Below are 26329 nucleotides of genomic sequence, written 5' to 3' on the forward strand. Positions count from 1 at the left end.
CAGAGATTAAAGACCAATTAAAACTCACAAATGGAAAAAAAACACAAACTTACTTGTTCTCCAAGTTTATCCAAATTGTCCAAAAAGTATTTTACAGATTCCCCCTAGAAAACAAAGCGAAAGGTTAGTTAGTAAGCAGAACACTTGATTCTAGTGGTTTATATTCTGAAGTCCTGTTAGTTCACCTGAATCTAAACTGCTGGAAGCTTTAAATACTTTTTTTTTTTTTTTCTCTTAAAAAGCAATCCTAAGTGCACAATTGAAGTTATTTGAGGCCAGTTAATATTTAAGCTTTATAAAGCATAGGCTGCCACAGTGATGGTAGTTAAATTCTTTCCAAGTTTAGAATCGCTAGGTAAATCCTACTGTGTTATTCATAGGGACTACCAAAGAAGCAACCACGCCTTCATTATGAAAAGACTCATTCAATTCTTCCAGCCCTTTGAAGAGTCTGCACATACAGGCACTCAGAGGCAAGGATTAATCATGGGAGATAAGTTAATTTATAACTGCATTGCCTTAAGGTCCCATTCATACAGGTACTCCCCCTGCACACAACAGATGATGGGCAGAAGAGAAACCACAGCAGTTGAAGCATTTTGGTGAACTTTCACGTCAAAAACCAAGTAGGACAAGAACCCCTTCCTTGGGATTAGCAATCAGAGCTCCCTCCACGCAGCAATACTGCGTGTTAACAAACCTACCACACGGCCTACCTTCCAAATCAAGCCATCATTGACCTTGCACGTAGTAAGGTCGGTTCTTAATGCCTCCAGAAATGCACAACTAAAGCTTGTGTTTGTAACCCTGACTGTAGGCAGCCCTCCAGGCCTCTGTTAGGGTGCTGACATTAAGGAAGAACCCTTACAGGGATGCTGCTGGACCTGAGTTCAACTGCAACAGGCAAAATACACCAATTAAGATCATCGCAAAGCAAAGTACCACCTTCTAAGGATTCTCAGCTTCATGACAGAAGCAGAAACGTGATTCCTTTTGGAAACTCTTGCTAACCAAGCTGTAACGTCACTTGCTTGTTATTAATACTCAAAGGGAACCATCTGTGCTCGCACTCTGTGGATGCAGAGCAGGAATTCTGACCGTGTTCCATCGATGACAAACCCACCAAGTATCCAACACCAGGGCAGCTACCCCCAAGCCAGACAAGTGAACTAGGACAGCAGTCACACCTCAGTCATGATTTCCCCCTCACTTGAACTTGCCAGATTTATCTAGGAAGACTATCGAATCTCAGTCTGTCATCTAAGCAGCAGTGCCAGGCTAGGGTAAAGTAACAGCACAGGAAGGGTTCTGGCACACACCTGAGCCATGCCCCTTTGCAAGGTTTGCAGGTGATTCAAGAGTCACTTCGTGCAGGCAGCTACTGCACCTTTACCGTGCACTCTGAACACCAACCTTTATCTAGACAAGGCTGAAATGTGCCTTGTGCTCGACACACCTGCAGGAACAGAGTCCATCAGCTATCTACTACTTTATTCTACTTTCCATTTTGACTTACATGACCGATTCTCTCTACAGTGATGAGCTGCAGTGGTAACACAGGCCAGACTGCTGGGGCACAGCAGCAATCACTTGCCATGACTGCACTGAGCACTTTATACCTACATCTTTTCCAGCACTTCAGAAATCAGTTCTGGTCTCAGTCCTGTAAAGAAAGCATAGGTGGAAGCGCTTTCCTGTTCCACAGGCAACAAAAACACAAGCTTGATGCACAAATCTATCAGGAGTACTTCTGCTTAGAGCTTCCTTAACAGGAGTAGCAGGGTCAGAATTCAGGCCTTCCAAGTACTAAAACCACCGTCTTCAGGTGAATGTTAAGGCAAAATAAAAGTTAAGGTCAGATTTAATTTCTTGTTTAGGTTCTAGTCGGAGCCGAGAACCCTCCTCCCCCACATGAGTAAGTACGAATTGGCCAGATTTCAGACTCGTTAAGTGGAGGCATTCATTCTAGAATACCTGGGCCTCAGAGGCTGTAGGGCTGTGTGTGTGCATACACATATTTTAATCCTAGCTCTTTTTGCATGCTACTTACAGCAATGCTAACTCCCTGAAGAAGCATTAACTCCGCAGTGCTGGAACGCACAACTTGCTACCTCTCCTGTGAATCCCAGGGCTTGGAGCAAGCATGCAAGCAAGCCACTGCCTGGAAAGGTCACAAAGCAACAGAAGCAGCTTCCCAAAAGAAGGGATTTCCATAAAACACACAAAATACATTGTCCTGTAGCAATGGTAGTGCTCTAGAGGCACACATCCAACATCAGTGAAGTAACTGGGGAGAAAACATGCTGAGAAGACTGCTACAGCTCTTAGGCTGTCATGGGTCAAAGTCAACAGCAGATAAATATCATGGTGGCTGGTGTGAAACTCAGGAGACTGAGCTATAAAAGCCATCAGCTGCAAGCACAGTGAGGTTAGAGCAGCAGCAACAGACCAATTTCCCTCCTCCACATCAGCAGCAAACTGGACCTGTATTATCCTTGAGGATAAAAGCTGTTCAGTCATTGGCTTTTATCAATTTGCATGTGATCAGGAACTCAAAAGACCTTCAAATTTATCTTCTGTTCTTCCCTCTATCCCAGACACTCCCCATGTCATACAGCTGCAAGCCAGGGGCTTGACTTGAGGTAATTTTTTCCCTGACCTGGACATTTTCACATTGCAGGCCAAACGCTGCTAACCACTGACACTCCTGAACAGACAAACTGCCACGATTAACAGATTGTTATCAGAGAGCACTACTGCAATACTGAAGGGTTTTGACACATCTTCAATAAGCTTTAAAAAGGCAGCACTATAAAGCAACCAAGCAAGGCTTTAGATAGCTTTGCAGAGGTTGGAGAGCTGTATGTTTTATGTAATGATTAAGAGAAACCCACAGGAAAAAAAAAAAAGAAAACCAAGCAAAGATTTACTACCAGCAATTAAAGCTGAGTAAGACGATGATCCATTTGCAGTCTCGTATGACAGCAGGTCCAAAGACAGTTTCGGTGTTTGACTGTCCTGATACTAGATAGAGAACGAGGTCTCGCACGGTGAACTGATGACATGGGCTGTATTTAGGCAGTTGGCTTCAACGTCCACCTGGCACGTTCTAGAATTTCCCTTCAGACAAACTGTAAGCGAGCTGCTTTACCTGACAGGACTCGAAAAAAAGCAGCCGGGTTTCCCCGCTCTGCCCCAGTAGCTCCCATGCGGCTGACCACGTCCTACCCCTGCCACGTGGCCGCCGCAGCAGCAGCTCGGTGCTCCAGCGTTCCCAGCCGCGAGACAGGGGAGCCACCCAAAAACAAAACTAACAGCTTGAGAACTGCAAGGTCTCTCTCCGTTGAAGAAGTTGGGTTTTCCAGTACATAACTGTTGTCTTTAAACCCACCTCCTGTGAGCACAAAGCACCAAACTCCAATTTAAAAATCTAGTTAAGGCATGGCGATGCAGCCAGCTCACTTCGGGAGCCTCTTTCTACACAGAGGTCCTTAACAAGTCACAAAGCCAGAAATAATGCATCTTTAATTCTATTTTAGGGGTCAAAAAATGTATCAGAAAGTTCCTGTGAGAATTAGGAGTGAAGGGGGGAAAAAAAAAACAACAAAAAACCACGTGCTGATTTGATACCTGATATAAACATGAGGTAGGGACCAGCTGCTCTCCGGTACCCAGCTTCTCGTCCAAGCTAAACACAGGACTTCAGGCAACTGTTAGAGCACAGCCCCTGAAATGCAGGGCCACGAACACGTTCACAGAACACATTACATCATATAGATGGTGCTACTCACGTTATGGGAAGGTCTTAAATTAGCCCCAGGTGAATTTATTTTTTTTAATGCAGGTGAGCCCTTTCAAGTCATTTTTACAGTCAGCAGCTCTCAACTGCAAACTCCCGAGGTGTGGCTGAAGGTTACCAGCAACCATTCTGCTACATGGACCACAGCACCGAGCCCCTCTGACTTGTCCACTGCTCGTTTCCTCCCACTGAGCTCCGAGCACAGGCCCAAAGACGCCAACACAAGCAGCAAAGTCACATGTGTAGCGGGCCTGAACACACTTCTTGTGCACGTGTTGATGTACAGCAACTTGAAACGACAAGCGCTGCGACAAAGCCATCTTCCTGAACATGTGCTGCAGAAACAACCGGCCTCTGCTAGCTTCAGACATCTCCCCGTGTCAGACAACTGTGCTCTCCTACCTCCAGAGCAGGATTTAAGTAAGCCGTATTAGAATCTCGGATTTTAAGCTATCGCTTTGCTGGTAAAAGATGCCCTTTTTTGTTCAGGCGAGGCATATATATTTCAGCTGCAACCCTCCAGCCTCCTCCTGATTCAGAAATGCATGTAAACCACAGGAAGTTGACTGTTAAATAACTTTATTCATAACTGTCAACTATTCCATTTTCAGAAAGGTTTGAATCAAAACAGCTTGTGTGCCTCCTAGAGTCTTATGATCCTTACTGAGGGAAGTCAAGCCAAGTCGTTTTATCACGAACACGCAAGTGATTTATAAGAAAGCACAACTAAATCATGCTCTTATCAAGGTATTGACATTAGAACTACAGCTTCCCCTCCCACTGTGTTCATTTCAACCAGCCTTGCTCATGCCTGTCTGAGGAACCCGAGTTGTGGGTAACACAACCTTCCTGCAAGAAGAGGACCACAGCAGTGGTTATTTACCAACAGGACAAGTGCTCATGTGGTCTCCTGAAGTAAAGCAGATTCTTAATCTTGTATAAACGAAACATGGCACAGAGAGAGATTACTTTGCTCGAGGCACTAAGTGGTGACATTCTGGACAGTAACCACAAACTATTTTGGGGAGGGGAGGAAAACTAGGTGAAACGTACAGCAGATGAACACTGCTTTTAAAGCCCGGAAGTGGCACCAATTTATTTGGTTTCCATGAAAACCCCATGTCAGCAACCAAAACATGATTTGATGACACCTTAAGATAGCTACATGAATTCTAGTTGCTTTGGGGGAACACAGACACTACATTTTTTCCCCAAAAGCTATCAGTTAAAGAAGGGAGAGGAAAAGCATCAAATAAAGATTTAGTCATCGCAAGCTTTAAATAAACACACAATTTATCAAACTGCAGTTTGGCTGCAAGTTCAGTGGAGCACACTAAGTTGACAAGACTTAAGTATTTGGAAGAGTAAATCAGATATTTAATGCTAATAGGAGATAGAGCTTGGTTACTAGAATAGAATTACAGAAACCAATCATTTTCTCTTCTTGACCTTATTTGAATTTCTGGGAAAAGAGCAACCAACATTTCCTCTCCTATTACAAACAAAATAACAGCAACAAAAAGCACTTTTTTTTTTTAAAAAAAAAAAAGAAAGAAAGCCTAGTTTAGAGGAAGACCAGGTAACTACACCGTTTTTAAGTTGCCATGGATATACCTAAATTGGCATAGAAAGCAAACCACCTGTAACTGTGGAAAAGCAGCCTGAAGGAGGAGAGAATGTAGAAAGACCCAGAGCACTAAAATGCTTCATTTTACCCTAATAATCCTTAAAAGCTACACCCCATTATGTACAGTTTTTGCTATTGAAGACTTAAAGACTGAGGACTTTAACAACAAATCCAACAAAAAAGATCTCTAACCTTTATTTTCGAGCCCCACCCCAAACCCTGCTGACTCAGAAGAAGTCTGACTGCAGATCAATAGTGCTGCATTTGAGGTTTTAGCAGTGTTCAGAAATTCCCGTAATAAGCCCAGAAGCAGTTCACGGAGATGGTTTACTCAAAGAGAGGTCTCTCTCACCAGGAAATCTGCACTGAAGAGCACCACAGCCCTCTCCCCCAAAACCAGTGATACTCAGAACTCTGCATGAAAGCAGCAGATGATGGAGATGGTGCACTCATGCCACGAATGCATCCAGCCCTAATTAAGATGTTCAGCTCATCCAAAATTATATCGATTGTTAGAGCAGTAAAAGCTGAGCCCAGTCTCATGTCCAGGCATTAAATTTGTTCAGTTTCTTTCACTAGCCTCAGAGTTAAAATAATCATGGTTCCTTCTCAACTCCCATGTTCCTACAACTTAATAATTGTTCACTGCTCCTGGTGCTTTCTAACGAGGGTTCCTCTTTCAAGCATGCCTCAGTCAACAGAAAAGGATGAAACTTCTACACTTTCATGGTAGTTATTTATTCAAGGAACTGAATTTTAAATAAACAGGTATTTTCCCTATTTTACATTAACATTTCAGTAACTCCCCCAGCATCTCCTGTGGCTGGGGGGAAACCAGTTGTTTCCCAGTTGCCATTCCTCTGCTCTGACGCTTGATACACCACTCTCTGTTTAGGGAACAATTTTCTTAGCAGCGTTTCAGAATGTACAGTAAGCTTATACAGTAAGACAGCCTTGTTATAACGGTGCTAAGATACTGAGAGAAACACATCAGCATAAGCAGCAGTACTTTTACTTACCAAACTGCAGGCCTCGATCAAAATATTTGAAAATGTGCTAACAGAAAACATTTCCTGAAGAGAAATGTTTCCTTTTTCTAAGTGTTAATTATGGACCAAGTCATGTTAAAACCAGCACAAACTGGCACTCCTTCCCAAAGCAGCCCCCATTTATGCCCACAAAAGCAGGATTGCAGCCTTGTGGTACAACCAGATCCAACAACTGATCTACACTGAACTCATCCCCCCCAAGAAGGGAGGGCAAACTGCTTGAAACCTGCACTGCTGCCAGTGGAAGCATTAATGAAACAGCAGCCTCAGAAGGGGATAATGCAGATACCTTATGTCAAGATCAGACATTTTAGGGTCTCCTAGCTTCTTTCTCTCCAGTTCAACCAGCAGAACAGCCAGCTCAGTTCTGATCTGTCCATTTTCAAGATAAAACTTAAGCGTATTGGGATTAGTCTCAGCATTCTTTTTTTCTACTGACCTGGAGAGTTTCAGATAGAGACTACATTTGCTTTTATAGGGGCAACAAAACAATTCTTTTCTCCACCAATGCACGTCACAAATGCGTCACTGCTCATCCTACCTCTGCTGAGAGCACTATCCTATTTCCTCTTTTCAGCACTTCCTATGTGCAGCTCAAGTTGTGTTTGCCTTTTTTCAGAGCAATCAGCAATGCATCACGCAGCGTAGAAGTGAAACCTCTCTTGCATTCAGTCACGTGGCTGAGTGTCTGTCCTCAAAAAAAGAAAGGTTTAAGCCTTGATTCAAGAAGTAGTGATTTGAGAAACCGTTTGGTAGTAGGGCAGAGTTTGGATTCACAGCAGCTGGATGCAATTTGGTGGAGGGGGCTCTGTGTGAAGCTCCAGAAGAACCAAACGAGGGAGGAGTCTCACGTAATTATTTCATGATTGACATTTTTATCTTGTGTAATGGCACTAACAGCGAAAGGTGAAAAAGTTTAAGAAGGGTTTTTAACCCAACAATATCCCTTTAATCTATTATCCCCTATTTACCGGGCAATCCAATTAAAGCACAATTCTCCAAACGTGGTTAACGAACGGAGGTAGACGGAGCACGTCCACCTGGGCGCCTGCACTGCAGCCACCCCGCAGCACCTGCGGGCTGCTGGGCACCCAGGCATGCGGAGCTGCTCCTGCTGCCAAACCCCAACAGCTGCGTGTGGAGCAGGGGAGGCAACCGAGCCACGTGCGCCTGAGTCAACAGCAAACTGCTCGAAGAAGGCCCTGGCAAAACTGTTTTTCTTGCACCAAATCTGGTGTTGCACTGCCCTGCAAAGCGCTACAATGCCTTACAAAATGCCAACCTGGCGCTGCTCCCAGCAGTTTTGAATTGTGTTACGATGAGGCAGAAAATCCAGTTTCATTTTTCTTAGCTAGGTACCCCTCCTCGCTCCTGGAGGGATTTAATTGCCAGCTTCCTAATAAAGCTCCCTTACAAGTACGAACACTCACTACAGCTTCTAGGCGAGAGCAGAGACAACTTTGCACTAAAACCTACTGAACTGCAGTCGCTTCCACGTACAGCACTCAGCTGTGACATTTCCAGCTAACTCTGAAAGATTGCTCAAAAAGCAGAGCAGGCCATATTCCACTAGCAGCTGAAAATACTAAAAAACAGAGTAGCTTTAGGTTGTACCAAGCGATGTGCTGTTTGTGCAGCCCAGCAGCAAACCCCAGCCACACACAGCATTTATACCGGCAGCCCACAGAGCCTCAGGACCAGCTCAGGAGCATTCTGAACGTGAAGCAAACAGAAGGCTGCTGCAGCCTCCTCCAGAGATCAGAGCCAGGTGAACAAACGCAATAAACGGCAGCTGGGACACGGCATCTGCAAACCCAGACCATGCAATAAAGATACTTATGTTTGCCAGAACCTGAAGAGAAACCAATCCATGAACACGAATTAGGACACGCTATCCACCCGATCAGGTGCACTTGCTTCCTTCAAAGACCTTTTTACTCCCTCCCTATTTACAGATCCAAACTCCTCTTCTAGAAAATTTCCTTTAGGAAAGACACCGATACTTTGTGAAAGATTTTCAAAATTTCATTGACAAAACAACTCTCCCAGGTCATAACACCCCCCCGCAGGCCTAGCAGAAGCCATCCGAAAAGAGGCACTGACCGAGACGAAACAGCCACCTCCCAATTACTATTTACACTCCAGGAAGCATCTATATAAACTCGATGTTTTGCACACAACACAGACTGGAACCAGACTGTAAACATTTGCTCCTCTTTCAGTGCAGTGACCCACTGGCTCCATGACTTCATGTGTTTGCAACTCCAAGTGCATTTCATCTAATGCTGAAGCAGGAGTGAGTCTGCAGATCTGCCATCCATCACGGAGAGAGAGCTCTGCTCGCTTCCAAGTTGGACAGGACTGGTGAAGGCTCCAAAAAACACAAGAAATATTTGGCATGCGGAAACGCATCAGCACTAAAACTGGTCATGTTGAACTTTAAGATGCTTGAAAAGCATCTGATTGCATATTCTGTAAACTAAATCATAATGTTTTAAAAGCAGAACCCTAAACTAGACACTGATGCAGACACTGAAGTATCCCTAGGATTCAGTTTTACAACACACATTTGGTTTCTATTTCAGCCTCATGAGAAATCCAGGCGACCAAATGCTTTCTATTTCCTTCCTCTGCCTCAATTAGCAGAATCCATTTCAATTAAGTTCTGGTACTTCTGTTTGCAAACAGCGCTCCACCAGCAAAATTAAGCATCTATAACATACAAACATCCCAGCTCTTGTTACAAGCTATCTGATAAGATTCAGCGATAAATTTACTATGTCTTGTGAAAGACCTACAAGTACCATTACGTGAACATTAATTTCTTTAAGTAGCAGCAAAGTTGCATCCAAAGCACTCAAAATAATAAAGCCAGGTCCTGAAGACTCCCTAAACAGGAGCAATATCCAAGAGGCTGCGAACATTTTGCAGAATTTAGGATTTCGTACTAGCAATTAACCTACTAAAGGCCCTGTGCAACTGTTGCACAGGGTTTTGAGGCAGGCCTCTGGCTGGCAGAAGGCAGCAGCACGCTGCTCCTTCCTTCCCTGCAGCTTCTGCATCCTCTCCGTTCGGTCACCAGTGGGTGATCAAACACCACCACGCGTCTCTAGGCAGCCTGCTGAGACTCCAGGCGTTTTTTTAGAATCATTTCTCTGGCATCATTAAACGTGGGAGAAAGACACAGAAACTCACATGATTGTGCCTTCCCATACCTCTCACCAAAAAGAGGATTTGTGGCCTTGGTTATAAGTCAAGGAGGAGGTGCACAACACTCTAGCTACTTTAACTGAAGAGACTCTAAAGTACCAGGCAGAAATTTAAGGCACGAATGCCTGACAGAGAAGCATGCAGCACGGTACAGTGAATTAAGTGCTGCAGAAGGCAGCTCACTGCCTGTTATGGTCCACATTTTTACTTCTCTGAAATTGTTAAATTTGTCAGGCTAAAAGCATTGTGATGGCAAAAAAAAAAAAAAAAAAAAAAAAAAAAAAAATCAGGTTGTTTCCTGCATTTAAAATTCCATAACCTTTCAGTCATATTACCCGATGCTCGTTGTTGATAAGAACATATTAGAACTTATTTAGGACCTTCTTTAGCTGCTGAGAGTCTTCAACTTCTTTATTCACCACTTAAATTTGTTCCACAGAGCAACTTTGGTTGTAGAGAACAAGGCCAAGCTCTTGCTCACCAGGATTATTCCATTTAGACTGAGCACATTTAATGTTTGAGGTTCTCGGGTTAACTAATGTCGTGTTTTATGACCAATTTCTTCATCCTTAACATATTATAAACAAAAGCTTCATATTCCAGAGCAGAACAAGATACCACTTGGTACTCTGTCAAGATTACAGCTCAGCATTCTGACAGGCCCTGCACCATCTGAACTTCTCAGACAATTTGTGGTAAATTTGGATACTTCAAAACCAAAGTGTGAGCAGACACGAGGCTGGTATGGAGAATCAGAGTGACATGGAACGGATTTTACTTCTTACACCAGTAACGTTGTTCTATTGCTTTTCTTTCGCAGTCAGGTCAGCTGTACTTTACGTTTTCTCACATTTTCTTAAGCAACTTCCTCAGCTACCACCAGCTAAAGTTTCCTACCATTTTGCTGCTTCTGCATAGGAGCTGTGGCACAAACAGCACGCATTTCGATAGCACTCATCACAAACTGAAGTTCAGGTCAACGCAGACAGCCCAAACAGTCACCCGAATGCAACCCAAGTATCACGTGCTCAGTGAGAGGAGACTTACCAGCCTCCAAGGCTGAAATCTCATTACAGTAAACTCAAATTAGGGAACAGCAGCACAAATCAATGCTGCCCCTGGCACTGCACCTTAATCCTAGAGGATCCCATTTTGCATATGAAAAAGATCGCTCTATTCTTTGCCTCAGGTGCAAAATTAATTTTACCTGTATAGATGGAACGTCACAGCTGCTCTCATCCCACATGTTTTGCCAGCATGCAGATTTGCTGACAGCTATGGATACTGGGACTTTGTAGTGTAGATCGGGGTTATGTTTAGTAATTCATCTCTACGTGGCCAAAGAACAAGTCCTAGCCATTGCTATACTGAAGTTTTGTGAAACGGTGCAATATGCAGTGCTACAGGTACTAACATGTCGTGTACTGCAGGTTAGTTAATACGGAAATCAGCTCTGAACCAGTGTTTTTACCGAGGTCTCACATTAGCCTTTGGGCAGCAGGAGCAGCTGAAGCTCATCTAGCACATTTGCACCAATTTAAAAGAAGTTGCTGAGAACTGGTTTACCCATTCAAGTCATGAAAGGCTGAGAAAGTCTCTTCCTGTGAACTCTTTAGAGGTTGCTGACACGTACGGCGTGTTCAGAACAGCACTTTCATTTTACCTTTACTGTTGCTTTTAATCAAGGCTCATTTATAGAAATCCAGAGCTTTGCAGAAAGAACAACGTCACCTTCTAGTCTTCTGCAACAAAATCTTTAGAAAACTAAGGCACACGATCAATATTGCCTTGGCTGTTCAAGCCTGAATTTGCATAACAACCCAGCGCTGTGCTCTCAAACTATTGTGGAAGGCAGCATTTTAAAAGCAGTTGTTGCCCATAAGCAGGTATCTGGATTGAGTTTAAATTGAGAAAAGTAGCACAGTAGCCCCCAGAAAGTTGCTAGCATTGTTGGTTGGAAGTTGACTCAACGTGCTTCTGTCTCATGTGTGTGTATCGGGATAACATGTTAATATCAAGAGGGCCCTCACTGAAAAAAAAATGCAGTTTTAAGTACAGATATCACTCTGGATTAAGAATAATTTTTATGTTGTTTGTTTATATACGCACACAGTTGGAGTAGCTGCACATTCTGCACCAAAGGCCTTGGCAGCATGCAGCATAACAACCACAGTCACCACTTTGCAAGTGGAGACAAAGGCCATATCAAAATAACTCTTAAACGTGAAAAAACCCCTACCGTGGGCACCAGCAAATCTACTTCCTATGCGTTCAGGAAAGAAAACTGATGGAGATGTTCATCAGTAAAACGAGACCAGCCTGCAGCACAAATCAGCTGGAACTACAAGACCACTCCAGGTGCTTCAGAGCCTTGCTGCTGCAAACTTCGCAGGCAGGGAAGGGAGAACGGCACGAAGGGAAGCCGGCAGCCCCAGCAGCAGCCGTTCAAGGCACAGCAACTCAGAGGTTCAGACAGAAATCCTAATCCCAATTTGGAAGATGAAGAAAATTAGCATTTGTGTGAAATTAAAAGTTAAAGCTCATTTGAAGGTAATTGAGCTCAATTAAAATCTTACGGCCAATCCCCATTACCCAGAGCACTAGTACACATGTTCCTGGCCAAAAAGCAAGAATAAGGAAGCTCAAGCCTCCTTATTGTTTGACTCAAGCGTTAATCGCTATAAAGAGCCTTATTAATACAAATCAGCATGATCTTGTCACCAGGGCAAGAAAAACAGCAAAACAGCAAAGACTCCGAGCCTCTCCCGAGAATCTGAATGACTCATTTTTAAGTAGAAATTTGTAAAACATTTTTCTTTCCACAGTTATAGCAACAATCTTTGGTAAATCCGTTTCATGTGTAAGGAAAAAACAAAGGACAGCAAGCAGCTCTAACTCTTCCAGGGGTTTTAACAAGCAAAGCTCACCGTACACGTGCCATCCTGTGATGGGACGTTTGGCAGGCCAGGGTAAAAGGGGAAAATAATTCATATTTCAACACCGACAAAGCAGCAAGCAGGTTTGTGGTGTGTTTTTTTCCCCCACCACTAAGATTTAAGTACCATTCAGTGTAATCACTATGCTTTATTTAAATACGGTAACTCTCAATTATATGATTAAGTCAATGCATGTGTTTACAGAAACACTGGGGGAGTGGATCTCATGCCTGCAATGAAGACTCTTACATCAGTCTAGGAAACTTTCTGACAGTTTATGCACTCAAGCACATCCGAAATAGAAGAGCTACCTATACACTTCAGGAGATCTGGGAAATTGAAGGGAGAAAAGCAAACAAAAGACATCTCTGCCCCCAGGTTGGGGGTCTGGGGAGGCTGCAGAGGATGAATACTGGGAGGAATATTTACACATGCCAGAGGGCACAAGCTGCTGAAAAGCTTTGGAAGTTCTGTGTCACAAGCATGATGTAGAAGACACCGACAAAGTGCAGATAACACACGCTGCCTTTTTCCAAGTTCTACACCAGTGACTTCAGAGCTGCTGAGGCACTGACCTCACAACGGTTTCCTAAGACGTGCGTCCACACTTGAGAAAGAGTAAGACGCCAACTCGGGGCAGCCTAGTCAGCTGTCAAACCACCAGCCTTCTCAGCACCACTATGCTATAACCAGGCACAGACCTGTGGCCCACGGACCTGAAAGAATGGCAAATATTGCTAATGCTTTGCAGTGGCTATTTGAGGGCGGACTCTTTCCATAAATGAAAATTCACAGAAATTTGGTGTTCTCTTACATACAACAGCCCCATCGATACTCAGAGACAGAAGGCAGAGAAGCCCCAAAAGAATAAGACGAAACACCATCTTCCAGTAAAACAAACAACGCTCTGAAAATGCTACAGAGAAGCTGCAGCAAAACTAGCAGAACTTCAAGCTGAACACGCCTTTTCCTGTCTTCTATAATCTGATCAAGCACTAGCAGACATGTCACAAAAGTAAACAGGACCCAGAAGTAAACGCACATCCAGTCGTCCTTGCTGTACCCGTGGCTGCACTTCTATGCAAATGCTGTCAGAACAGAGTGTCATCGCTGCCTCCTGGCACTGAAGGGTCACAGCATTTACAAAAATTGGTGTGATCTGCAAGTAGGGCATGTACAGTATGCATCTGAAGATTGCATCCCTCTTTTCCAGTCTCAGAGAAGCAGAAGACTCACGGAGATGGTTTCAAAATCCTTCTTTGTTAGTGACTCTAGCAGCAAGCCTCAGGACCTGCAGGTTCATGGCGAACTGAGGTGAGAGGCAGCACACAGGGGCCCTGTCCTCGGTGGTACAGACACACAGCGCCAGAGCAAGGCGCTTCCTCAGCTGCCAGCACCTCAAAGCAAGTCTCGATGAGAGCAGCAAACCTTTGCGGCCACAGAAGTCTGAGTACCTCCTGAGTATAAACATAACAGCCAGGAAAAAGCTCTAGGTAGGTCCTGAGACAGCCTTTACAGTTTAAAAAGAAACAAAAAACAACACACCTCTGTTTTCTTCCTCATCCATACGAATAAATATGCTGCTTCTCACCTCCTCCAAACAAAGTGACACAAATTTCACTCCAGCATTCACCAGCTTTCTGACCAGCTGGAATAGTGACTGGGTTTTGTGCTGAAATTAACCACTGGTTTGCATGCTGCAGAATTAAGCTAATGGGTACGGTTATACAAGTCCCTTCAGGAGATTTTTTTTTTTTTTAATTGGAAATCAATTTGCAATGGGAAATCCAAAACGTTAATTGGATGACAAAGCATTAGGGTGATACAGACCAACTCCATCAATAATCCACGTTTGCTATCCGACGCAAGGCCATAGGAGAAAATTTCAGGAGATGAAGAGCAAGCTTGAGGATGCCCAAAATCCCAAGCTTAACTGCAGAACCTAAGCTATGGATCCAAAATAACTTGCAGGTACCCATGTTGGTACCTGAATGACTTTGGGTTGTAACAAAGTTTGAGGGATTGTTATACTGACCAACTGAGCAGTACTGAAATTGTGTATGTTGCACTATAAACTGCCATTAGCTCTTTCCAGTTTTAAAGCATCACACGGGGCGAACTGATGAGTTTTCAAACAGTGCTGTGCCTGGCCAGCAGGCCCCTATGTCACCAAGGGAACCAGATGATATTCTATTCGCATGACCACTGAAGTTACCAAAATGAGGAAGAACTGGGCATGGAAATGCTGATTTCTAATTCCATTAAAATATAACCGCGTTCTGTTTTTCCCCCTCACACTGCTATAAAAAGCCTACGTTGTTTCTTCAGGCTCCCAGAGTCATGTCTGGCACTGTGAATGGAAGACGGACTAAAACGAAACAGGAGCAAGAACAGCTCCATGATTTCTCACAAACACCTTCAAATTTTAGCTTATAAATGCAGAAACTTTAATCCTGGCCTCTGTTTTTCTGTACTACCTATCTCTTCCAAGTGCAAATGGCTCCTAGAGCAGCACTGTTGCTTCCTTTTCTCCTGGATTTCCATGTAAATTTGTTTCACTCCTTATCCATCACCGCTGTTCTTCATTTGCACACCTCTACCTTTGCCCCAAACTGTCTTATTCCCATCGTAAACAGCATTTTCTCAGCATTCCTGCCTGTGCCCTCATAATAGGAACCATGTTTTCAGCGCAGTGTCAAACTCAGTCCAGTGGAAAAAAGCTCAGCTCCCTCAGTCTGGAGTAGATGCAGGCAAATAATTCTCTTCTACCATGCTCGGTCCCAGCACTGGACTTTTTTTTTTTTTTTTTTTTTTTTAAAACAACACTCTTCCCTCTCCCCTAAACATATAATTATACTATTGCTGATCTCTCTCCTTTCATTTTTTGCTGCATGCAGTTGAACTGGACGTAGAACAGTATTTGTCTTTTACTCCCCATATTCCAATACCAGCCATTTTCAGTCTTTTAAGCCTTACTTCAAGAGTCAGTTCTCAATACAACTGATCTGTGTGTCTTCCAGTTTCCTCCACCCTACCTCCTGACTCGGGGAACACCCATAACTCCCTCCTCCATCATTGGTGTCTTCCCTCCACACCACGACGTGTACCTGAACTCTGAACACGTTTCTATAAAAGTCTGCCAGCAGCTATGACAAAACCGTGCACTGCTTTCAGGAGTTTGTCCTTCCGTTCTGCACGTGGAGCTCTCTCATAACTCATGTTTAAGCTTACTGGGGCAAAACTGAGACTTGACGCTCAGGCATCACTTTATCACGCTGCTTGTACTCAATACAATGACATCATTCAGCTTTTTTTTTTTTTTTTTTTGTCTTTTTTCCTCATGCTTCTAACTTGGCAGAAATACATTGGGCTGAGATTTTGAAAGGATTTAGGAAATACAGCAATGTAAGTATAAACAAAGCAGTTACCTATCTGCAAAATCTAGTATTAGGACAATACTCAACTATGCGTAACACTTCAAGAAGTACTTTAAATTCTGTCCTAAACCAAGACATATATATATAGTAGATAATACTATACAGATTTAGGGGCTACCAAAAACATAGCAATCTTTTTCTTTCCCCTCAGTAGATTCAGAAGAAAACCTCTTCAGCTCCTACTCAAAGTGAAACTCTGCACATGGTTCAGTTATGGAAAGAACCTACTTGTCAGAAACTCGAGATGACAGCAGCAGCAGCGAAGGAAAAGGGAGCTATTTAACCTGAAGTCACCAAGCGTGCCTAGTAAAGACGAAACGATTTTACTTAACGGATTTTAAAACGGCTCACTCCAGCACAGCAGTTACGTCACTAGAAGTCACATCTGCACCAGAAGAGGATCTTGAACGCAGCAGAGCGGTCGGTTACCCCTTTCTGATCACTCCAAATGCAAAATGCAAGCGTCAGATCTCCCTAGGAACCTATTTAGCCAGCGCAGTACCAGGCCGGGCAGGCGATAGGCTACTCGAGCACCTGCCATTCAGCAGGCTCTGGAAGACACTCCAGGATTAGGGCAATACATATTTATAAAGAGTATTTACACAACCTCTTTAAGACAGCCTACAATTACACAATCGTTCATAATAGCTCAACAGGAGGCATCATCAGCTATTGTTCAGATTCACGCTAACACAAAGGTTATTTTTAAGACATAAAAACACAAAGCCACTTAGGTTTAAGAGACCTACAGGAACAGATTTAATCTATTTTAAGGTTCTCAACCTGCAACCCCACCCCTAAGAAACCCTATGCCATTGGCATTTCACTACAGAGGCCTACAAAACAAACAGCAAATTAACTTAAGTCTTCATTTCCTTTTACACCATTAGCATGGAAATCGAGGGACTTTAGCTGTCACGAACAGTTAAAGCTCCAACTCGAGAATCAGGACATTCCCTTTTCCTTCCCAACCCTACTGTTGAATTGTATACTCCATCTTCAGCCGAGAACTTCCATATAACAAAAATCTCATTACACGAGAATTAGCATAGACATTCTAAATTAAACAGGAAGTATAGAGGGAATGTTTGCTAGATTGCTCAAATTGGAATAGAGAAGGGAGTGGTTTTTGAATTCTTCTCATTAACCCATGCATACCTTTTCCTAAAAATCACATTACTATCAAGTCTTCCTTTATGGTGAACTAAGATTTTTAATTTTTAAAGTTAATGCACCAGTTAGCATGAGGTAAAAAAATAATCATACGTAAGGTAAAATAATCATACATAAAAAACACTAGACAGGTCCTAGCCCTGTGGCAGAACATAAAAAGCACTCTACAGCTGAGCTTTCTCACATATTAAATGAGGACAATTATGTCAGGAGCTCTACATTAATCTTGGTTTTGGAAAACAAGATTGGGGAAGGAGCTAAGCATCCGTCTGCAACACCAGTGTACCAGTCTGCCACCCAAAACGCTCAAAACCCGTAAGGAGGCCGCTCAGGAATCAATTTTTCCTGTTTCACTGAAAAGCGAAATAGGAATAAGACACGGCACACACCCCGCTGAAAACTCCAAAAAGCAAATCTTACCAGCTGGAATTCTCTGCGCCTGTCGTACGCGTGCTGGATGCCGCTGTCTGCCCAGAGAGCTCTTATGGCCGGGAGGTACTGTAAAAAAACTGCCGTCTCCACCATCCCTTGCACCACTGTGACCGACCGGGTATCAAAAGCCATCATCGTATCTCCATTGCTCTGGTTAGCAGGATCTCCCCACGGGATATGAAGTTTCTCTCTGGCATCTACGAGGACTCTCACACCTTTAACAACATAAAAGAGCAGCGCAATTAGGATTTCTCAGCATCTAATGTTTCACTGGCCTACAAGTCTGTGAGGATTCAAACAATACCCTCACTCTGTACAATCGAGGCTCAGTAAGACTATGCACCCAGCAGAAAATAAGAAAGGGTCTGAAAAACTGATTTTAAGTACTACATTTCCAGGTAATATCAAAACTCAGAGAATTGCTAGCAGAAAAGCACGGCCTTAATAAACGGTGTAACATCCAAAGTACAAGTTTAACTCCTGCAGAAGTACAGTAATTACTAAATCCCCAATCTGTGCTACTATGTAAATAACTTTTACAGATATTCCTACTTTCCTCTGATCTCCAAAAACATTTTACCGCCATTATATTTACCTGGCAGAAAAGCAAGACACAGGAAACATGTTTAAAAGCTTATTTCAAAATACATTAAAGCATCTGATGGCTTTTTTTAAGGTTGCCTAGTCCTTGTATTCTTACTAACTTTGTGTATAGTTATAACTCATTGTAGAGAGTTGTCACTGCCTTTAATATTTTCACAGATATGTAGACTACAGTTACTAAAGTCACAGCACTTTCTGAACTCTGTGTTTTACCACTTAAGAGCAGAATGAATTGTTTTACATAAAGACTTTCCCACAGTTATTGTAGGTTTTTTTTTAAAGTAAACGCTCTGTAGGAGAAACTGATTATTTTAAACTCTCCTTACACAGGTCTTCGAATAAAAAAAAGACCACTGTGCTGATACTGGTAAATCAAATGAACTAAATTCTACTATTAGATTTACTAGTGGCAAAGAAATAATAACCCAGGAAGAATAAGCAACTGTAAAGGTGTGGGGGAAGGTATAAGTAAGGTGCGCTGACAGACTGCTGTAAGATGACATGCCCCTTCAACACCACGGTACTTTTTCAATTCCACTCTGACCGTTGTATCTGTCAAAAGCAATGATTTCAGCAAAAGACGACCTGCAGTTCCTACGGGTATACTCGTGCGCAGTAAGAATTACTTTATTAATAGACTGTAACCTCATCAACCTTCCTGTTTGTGATTTTCACTACCTTGCTATTTTTGATTTTTTTCAGACCCGATTTGTAAAGCCTTGTAAAGCAACTCCCTGAGAACCGGTGGGATTTAGGAGCCCTGTTGAGGAGTGGGGCTGATACCTGTACTGTGCTGCCTCAGGAAACTTGGTTCAGACTTTGTCCCAACATCACCCAGCTCCAACTCCAAACCTGACCAGCAAAGGCAGTGATTTGGGAAGCAGAGAGAGCAAGCGTGGCAGATGCAGGAGGGTGACAGCAGCGAAACCTGGAGCCACGCACCCCGGAGGTGGCTGCCGGGCGAGGCCCCAGCCGGGGGCAGCCCTTTTACCCCCAAAACGAGGGGCTCAAACCCCTTCCCCCTCCACCCCAGGCCCCATCCCCTCCCCACACCCTACCAGGGGGGTCTTTTTCCCGTCATGAGGGCTCACCCCTCGCTCTGGGGGTCACCAAGCCCGGCCGGGACGAGCCCTATGAGGGGCCAGGACTGGAGTCTCCTCACTATGGGGCCGGGGCAGCCACGGGGCGGCCCTAAAACCGGCCCCAGCACCCCACAGCCGCCCCCAGCCCCTCAGGGCGGCGACCCAAGTCTACCACAGAACGGAGACGATCCCCAAACACGCACCTTTGATCACATTGCTGTAGATAGTGGCCCGAAACTCCTCCCGAGCCGCCCGATCCCAATCCTGCCCGTGGATGATCCTCATCTGCTTGAGGAAGGTGGACTTGCCGCTCTCCCCGGCGCCCAGCAGCAGGATCTTCACCAGGCGCTTGACGTAGGTCTTCTCGCGGTTCAGGCACTTGTCGATCTCCTTCGACTTGCGCTGCTGCTCGGCCTCGCCGCTGGTCAGCAGGCAGCCGGGGAAGCAGCCCGACAGGACGGAGCGGGACGGCAGGAAGTCCGCCATCTTAGCGCGCTCTGCCAGCCAGGGGAGCGGCCGCCCGGCCCGGCCCGGCCCGCACCAGCCCGCCCTGCGCAGCGCGCATGCGCCCCCCGCCCCGCCTCGCGTCAGCGCCGCCACCGCCCCGCCCGCGCGCCGCCCGGGCCTGACAGGAAATGGCGGGAAGCGCGGCGCCATGGTGGATGTGGGGCGCTTCACCACCCCCCCGCCCCACACACACACACACAAACACGCACCTCGGGGTGCTCAGCTCTTGGTGAAGCGTTCTCGGCGAGGAAATAAAATGGTTTTATACTAAAATATCTTTGCGGCTCGAGTGGTTTTGTGGAAGTGGGCTCAACGTTTCGGTATGTGCTGCTTGGTTCTGCTGAGGAGAGCGTTGCCGTGCTGCTGGGTGATGGCAACACGCTTGTTATAAATGAACTCTCAACTCAATCTGAATTTTGTAATATTTATACTTAAAGTATACACTCCCAAATCTCCCCCTTCTTTATTAATATCAACGATTTTCTTGACACGAATTACCATTCCATATATAACACGCTGAACGAACACTGCTGGCCTCCCAGTGGGGCTTGGCCCTTGAATGTATTTAATAGTGATTTTTTCCTAAAAGTTAATGTCCCTTCATGTGATGGATAAAGCAAGTAATATACTGAGCACAAACAAGGATTGAAAATCCCACTCCTCGTGTGATCCATCCCTCGGCACAATAGTTCTGCTAATCACGTATACAACATGAAAAAAATACCCTACAAACGCTGACACATAAACCAGCATAGTGTGAGGTGACACGACACTGCCAATGCAGGACTGCGCTGACGAGATGTGGTCCACGGGATAACTGGCAACATTAAATGTTTTTTTCATATCTCCTTACATCTCAAATGTGATGCCTGCTGATCTTTTCACTCGGCATGTTTCTGCTTTTTCTAACGATAATCCTAAATTAGAAAATAGGAAGAAAGGACAGAGGAAACTGAGTTGAATTTAACTCAAGGAAATATCACTGTGCCTCTAGTGGAAGGGTCTCCTTCCATATGGCTTTTCAAAAACAAAACAAAACAACATTTCTTATAGGAGGGCAGGATGTGGTATAAAATTCATATAGTCACCTAATAAGCACATCCTGGTGGTTTTAGTACAGACATGGAAGACAGTAATTTGTGAGCTCTTGTCCAAGGTTTAAAAACAGTGATTACCTCCTTTCTGAGAAGCAAATTAACACCTACCAGTGAAGTATAACAACAAAAAAATGCAGAAGGCAGTAGATGCAGTTTAGGAAAAATAAAAGTTGTGAAGCAGAAGAGGTAGCTGACAGCCAGGCCTGTGCAGGGATGCCATAATGAGTCCTTCTCTTCCAGGCTGTCAGCAAAATGCACCTAAAACCTGGGCAGCAACAATAACAGGGGAATGAATGAAGAGTAATAGCTATTTCTTGGTGTCTTTCAACAGCAAAACCACCTTCCTAACCCAGGATATCCTTCAACAGAGGTCAGATCTGCTTCAGGATAGCCAGGTGTCTCCTAGGTCTACCTGTGCTTCTTTCAAGGCTGCTTCGGTCCTTCATCAGCTCTCCCTGGCAGTCTCAGTTTTGCCCTTTTCCTTCCTCTTTTCCCTCTTTTCGCGTCACTCTGCCCACCCATTTGCCTTCCCAGTGACTTGCTGGAGCCTCTCCCTCCAGCCGCAGTGCTCCAGGCAGCTGCTTCCTGCTGGCCATCCCTGGGCAGCTCCCTGTCACTGCTGCTGGCTCCCAAATTTGGCACCTCCTTCTCTGATACTCGCGTTCCACATTTCCAGCTGTCCACATCTCCTAAGGGCTGGGCCATCCTTGGCTTGCCCTCAGTGCTGCCATTGCTCCTCTCCCTTTCACGTTCCCAGCAGCGGCCAAGCCCTTCAGAGCCTCCTAGGTGCACCGTTCCCCATCTCCAACGTGGCCCTCAGGGTACTGCAGAGAGGGAAGGGCTATTCCTGCTCTGAGGATGACAGATTTCCATGGAGAGGAGACTGTATGTTAGCCAGCTCAGCAGGGGAAGCCAAATAGCTCCGTCCTGCATCAGGTGTGAGCGAGCCCAGCTGCATCCTCTCTCCCAAGCAGCCAAGTTTCATCTCCAAGGCAGGGTGCACAAGGTTTTTCTGTTTTCTTTTTTTTTTTTTTTTTTCCTTCCCCTTTGACACTTCTTAACTTAGCATTCCTGTCCCTGGAAAGTCCAGGAGTGATGGGAAATGAATCTTTGCTGCCCGTTCCTGCTCACGGCTCTTCCCATGCGGCAGCTGAGGAAGCCTCTCACTTGGAGTGCCTGTGCCCTGCCACACAGGACAATGGGCTGGGGAGATACTGCTTCAACCATTGCCTTATCGGGAGACCTGAGATTAAGTCATGCTTCTCTCTCTGCCAAGTTTGCACTCTTTTTTTTTGATAAACTGCTTTGAAATCTTCCTGGAAGGAACTGCGTACCGAAATTCAGCTTGAGCTTGACACACTTGCAGGGCCATTCTCACTGATTCATTTACGTTACTCTTTCCTTCCCCTCACCGCTGGCCCCTGTTTCCTTAGATAGAAAGGTAGTTACTCACCACATGTCTTTTGTGTTGCATGATGAACTTCTGATGTGTGAAGAAGGGGCAACCACGTAGGAAATGTGATCTTTAAACCAGGGGGGATTCCACCTGCAGCGCTTTCCACAAGAGAAAGCAACAAGAATTGTTGCTTCATCTGGTGAGAGTGAAAGTTACTGACAGGGACTTCACGAAGAGGACCAGAAGACACAGTTTAATTCTGAGCAGACCTTTCCCTGTGCGGAACAGGTCAGGAATAACACAGGGAACCAGAAATCAGTGGGAAGGCAGGGAGCCCGCAAGGCTTCTGCCAGTCCTCCGTCTGCTGCTCTGCCCCACTGTCCAAGCCCATTGCTTTCCTGACTCACAAATTCACACAAATAACTGCAGGACTGTATCGGGGACAGTAAAAGTCTCTTTGCTCTCCACCAGTGAGGGTTTTGTCATTAAAACCCAGGGCTGTCTGCCCTTTACAAGCTTGTCTAATCAGCTTTAGATGCCTCGTGCTTCACGTGGCAAATCTGCCGTGGTGCATTAAGAGCTGGGGTAATTCACCTGGGCAGCAGGTGAAGCGCGGCTCATCTCTGATCTCTGCGTTTGCTGGTTTGTGTCATTTCCAGGTGTTATCATCGCTGAATTTATATCGGGCGTTTTTGTAACAAAGACACGAGGTCGCTTTGTAACAGGCAGAGACGTGCTCATGAGTTTTATTTGAGCTTGTCAGGGAAGAATAAAAATTGAAAAAATCCAAACCTGGGCTACAAGGAGGGTGTCAGGATGGGACAGCAGGGTCTAACATTGCCAGGAGCTTCGGGGCTCGGCAAGGTTAGAGCTCCCACCTCAGCTGGAGCTCCTTCCAGCTATTTCTCCTGGATCTCCTGCAAAGAAGTTTTGGGTTTTTTTTTTTTGAATTCGTGGGTAGCACCAGTTTTCAAAAGTGTGTCTCCTAAATAAGACACCTAGATGCCTCAATGGCACATGTAAAGGCAGTATTTTGGGGTGAAATGACTGGTTGTGCTCCTCTGCATGGGGTGCATGCAGTTGGTGGTAACCGATCGTTTATTTAGGCCGGTGTTTGCGTCTCACCTGGGCTGCTTCTGGGTCTTGCAGGGGGGCAGCGCCAAGAGCAGTTCAGAAAAAAAAAACCCTGTAATTTATAAAGAGTTTTCCCAGTTGGCTTACAAAACCAAGAAATTGAACTACATATTTTTGAGTGCCATTTACCCTGGTATCATGTCCAGGAGTTACAGACATCCTATTCTCCTGCCAGTATCTGTCTCACTTTTGTTCGCTACCACCTTCAAAATGCCTGCACGCTTTCACTGTTTTTTCCCTTTCTTCATTGGACTCCCCTTGTAATTCCCTCTCTCCTGTTTGCCCACAGAACAGGCAGTGCCACCAGAGCTTCTGTCGTCTTGGCAGTTTTGGAGGGCCTGAGGATCTGAGGATTTTGAGAAACCCAACAGCAACTCAGCACTTGAATTAGGAGGCACTGCAAGCGTGTGCAGAGCTCTCCTCCTGCTCCTTCTGGCAGGCAGCTGATGCCTTGGAGCATGAGGTAGGCTAACTTTGATACGAGCGTGTGGAATGCCAGAGGTTACTCATCAGCATCAAGTTAGCAAGCAGCACAGACCGCAGCACGGTGGAAAAGCCTCTGGAAAGTAAGGAGTGTCTGCGAGCCAGCGGCTGCTGTGACTCATGCGGGGATTTCACATGGGAATGGCTCCAAGCAGACACAGGAGAGGAGCCTTCCAAAGCGCTGGCTTGTTCAGACGCTGTGAAAGAGCAGAGATGGAGATAAAACTTCCACGAGGGCAGCAGAGCAACGCCTGTGCCTTCAGGGTGTCGGTACGAAGGGAGGAAGCTCTGTTTGAGCCAGCGTGCTTTCCTGAAGCACATGAGCACAGCGTGGCACGTCGGAGCTGTCACAAAGTGTGGTGGAAACGGATCTGCAGTGGGTGGCTGCACGCACGCAGCACCTATAGGTGTGCAAGGACAAAAGGCACCGTGCCCACCCGGCGGGCAGGAGGCGCAGGGGATGCCCACCCCGAGCCCCGGCACCATCAGGTGCAGTGTGTGGGGTGTCCCAGCCCCCTGTGCTCCCCAGCAGCAGGAGGAAATTCCGCCCTTCACCCAAGCGACCCCACAAACCCTGCTCACAGTTTCCAGCGCTGCCATCAGGTCCCGATCCCCCACCCAGCGGTGTGAGTCGTCTGCCTCGCGAGGAAGTGCCCCGTAACCCTGTGGGCTTCCTCCGGGCACCGTTACTCACCCTTTCCCTGCATGACAAATCCACCCAAGCCCCAAAACGACGCGGGCAGGGCTGGTGACAGCCGCTGCCATTCAGGGCGCGAGCGCCTGAGCCCCTGCCTGTGGCCACAGCACCCTGCGCACCCTGCGTTACCCCTGCCAGGAGCGTTTTGGGGAGGGTTTCTCCCTGATTCTGTGACAGGAGCACTGCGTGGGGGATCTGCAGGGAGCCTGCTGGGGACAAATCCCTGCCTGTCCCCCATGCCTGGCCCCCAGAGCCCCCCAGGGGCATCCCCCAAACCCCAGAGCCCCCCAGGAGCATCCCCCAGACCCCAGACACCCCCAGGAGCAGCCCCCAGAGCCCCCCAGGGGAAGCCCCCAGACCCCAGAGACCCCCAGGAGCATCCCGCAAAGCCCCTCAGGGGCAGCCCCAGACCCCAGAGCCCCCCAGGAGCATCCCCCAAAACCCCCAGGGGCAGCCCCCAGTGCCCAGCACCCAGCGCCCAGCACCCAGCGCCCAGAGCAGAATCCGACCCTGCCCAGGCCACGCCCACCCGCGCCCAGACCACGCCCACACGCTCACAGACCACGCCCACCCCGTTGAGGCCACGCCCCCCTCCATCTCCCCACTAGCGCCCCGAGGCGGCAGCCGCACCGCCCCTCGCCTCTATGCAAATGAGCGCGGGGCGCGGCGGGCGCTGATTGGCTACGACGCGCGGCGGAGGCTCCGCCCCCGGAGGGGACCGGGAGGCGGCGGTGGCGGGGGGCGGCGGGGGGCAGGTGCTGCCCGGCGGGCACGGCTCGGCTCGGCTCGGCCCCGCTCCGCTCCGCAATGACGGTCACACGGCTGGACCAGGGGCAGCGCTACCGGCCTCGGATGGCCTTCCTGAAAAAGGTGAGCTCACAGCCCGCCTGGCAGCCCTGGGGGTTACGCCGGGCTCGTATTAAGCCATGTCGTGACATGCCATGCCGTGTCGTGACATGCCATGCTATATCGTGACATGCTATGCTATATCGTGCCGTGCCGTGCCATGCCGTCCGATGCCATGCCATGCTCGAGGCAGTGCTCTCGGATGCTCCAGGCAGGGGTCCCTGTGTTCACCCCGCGACCCAGCCAGCCGAGCATCCCGCTGGGCTGCGGCTCCCCGGAGCCTTTTTGGGGTCCCGTCCCCATCCCCGGGGCCAGGACCTGTTGCGGAGCCACCTGGAGCCCTGCTGGCACCCGCCCGGGTTGGGGTTAAGGGGCTGGGGGCGAGCTGGTCAGAAGTCACGGGGGAAAAGAAATCTGCAATTTTGATTTATTTATTTAGATTTGCTTCAGGTGAATTATTGTGCCAGTTTTTCTCCCTCTCCTATGTGTTTCCCCAAAAACCGTGTCATTCCCTAGGGGAAATCCCATCGCACACGGTGCCCGGCCACCCACTTCTGCTCCGTGTTACGGCCTGCGGTGCGTTCCCAGCGCTCCCAGCCGCTGCCTGCTTCCAGGGCACGCATCCTGGCCAGCTGCTCGCTCCCTGCCTCTTTCCACTTTTTCCTTTTCCAGAAACGAGCGTATTTGTGACCAGAAACAGTTGAAGGAGTGGGAAGACGCATGCCCACGCGTTTGGATGCGATGTGTAATCTTGTAAAGCGTTCGGTGTGTTTTTTTTTTCCTGCAGCATTCATTCAGAAGTGTAACCGGTTTTAGCCCAG

General features: G+C 46.6%; 2 protein-coding genes across 2 annotated transcripts in view; one reads left to right on the top strand and one right to left on the bottom strand.

Annotated features, from left to right (window-relative positions):
• GNA13 (G protein subunit alpha 13) overlaps positions 1–19877 on the bottom strand; it is a 29183-nt gene extending 9306 nt beyond the window's left edge. Inside the window, exons 1-3 of the mRNA XM_082774824.1 lie at positions 19552–19877; positions 17652–17878; positions 54–104 (exon numbers count right to left, since the gene is read on the bottom strand). Coding sequence (XP_082630950.1) covers positions 54–104; positions 17652–17878; positions 19552–19834 — 561 coding nt within the window. The 5' untranslated portion in view covers positions 19835–19877. The remainder of the gene's footprint in view (positions 1–53; positions 105–17651; positions 17879–19551) is intronic.
• Positions 19878–25410: 5533 nt separating this feature from the next.
• RGS9 (regulator of G protein signaling 9) overlaps positions 25411–26329 on the top strand; it is a 33052-nt gene continuing 32133 nt past the window's right edge. The window contains exon 1 of the mRNA XM_082774852.1: positions 25411–25532. Coding sequence (XP_082630978.1) covers positions 25470–25532 — 63 coding nt within the window. The 5' untranslated portion in view covers positions 25411–25469. The remainder of the gene's footprint in view (positions 25533–26329) is intronic.

This window comes from Aythya marila (assembly GCF_965140915.1).
Source record: "Aythya marila genome assembly, chromosome: 18".
Classification (NCBI taxonomy): domain Eukaryota; kingdom Metazoa; phylum Chordata; class Aves; order Anseriformes; family Anatidae; genus Aythya; species Aythya marila.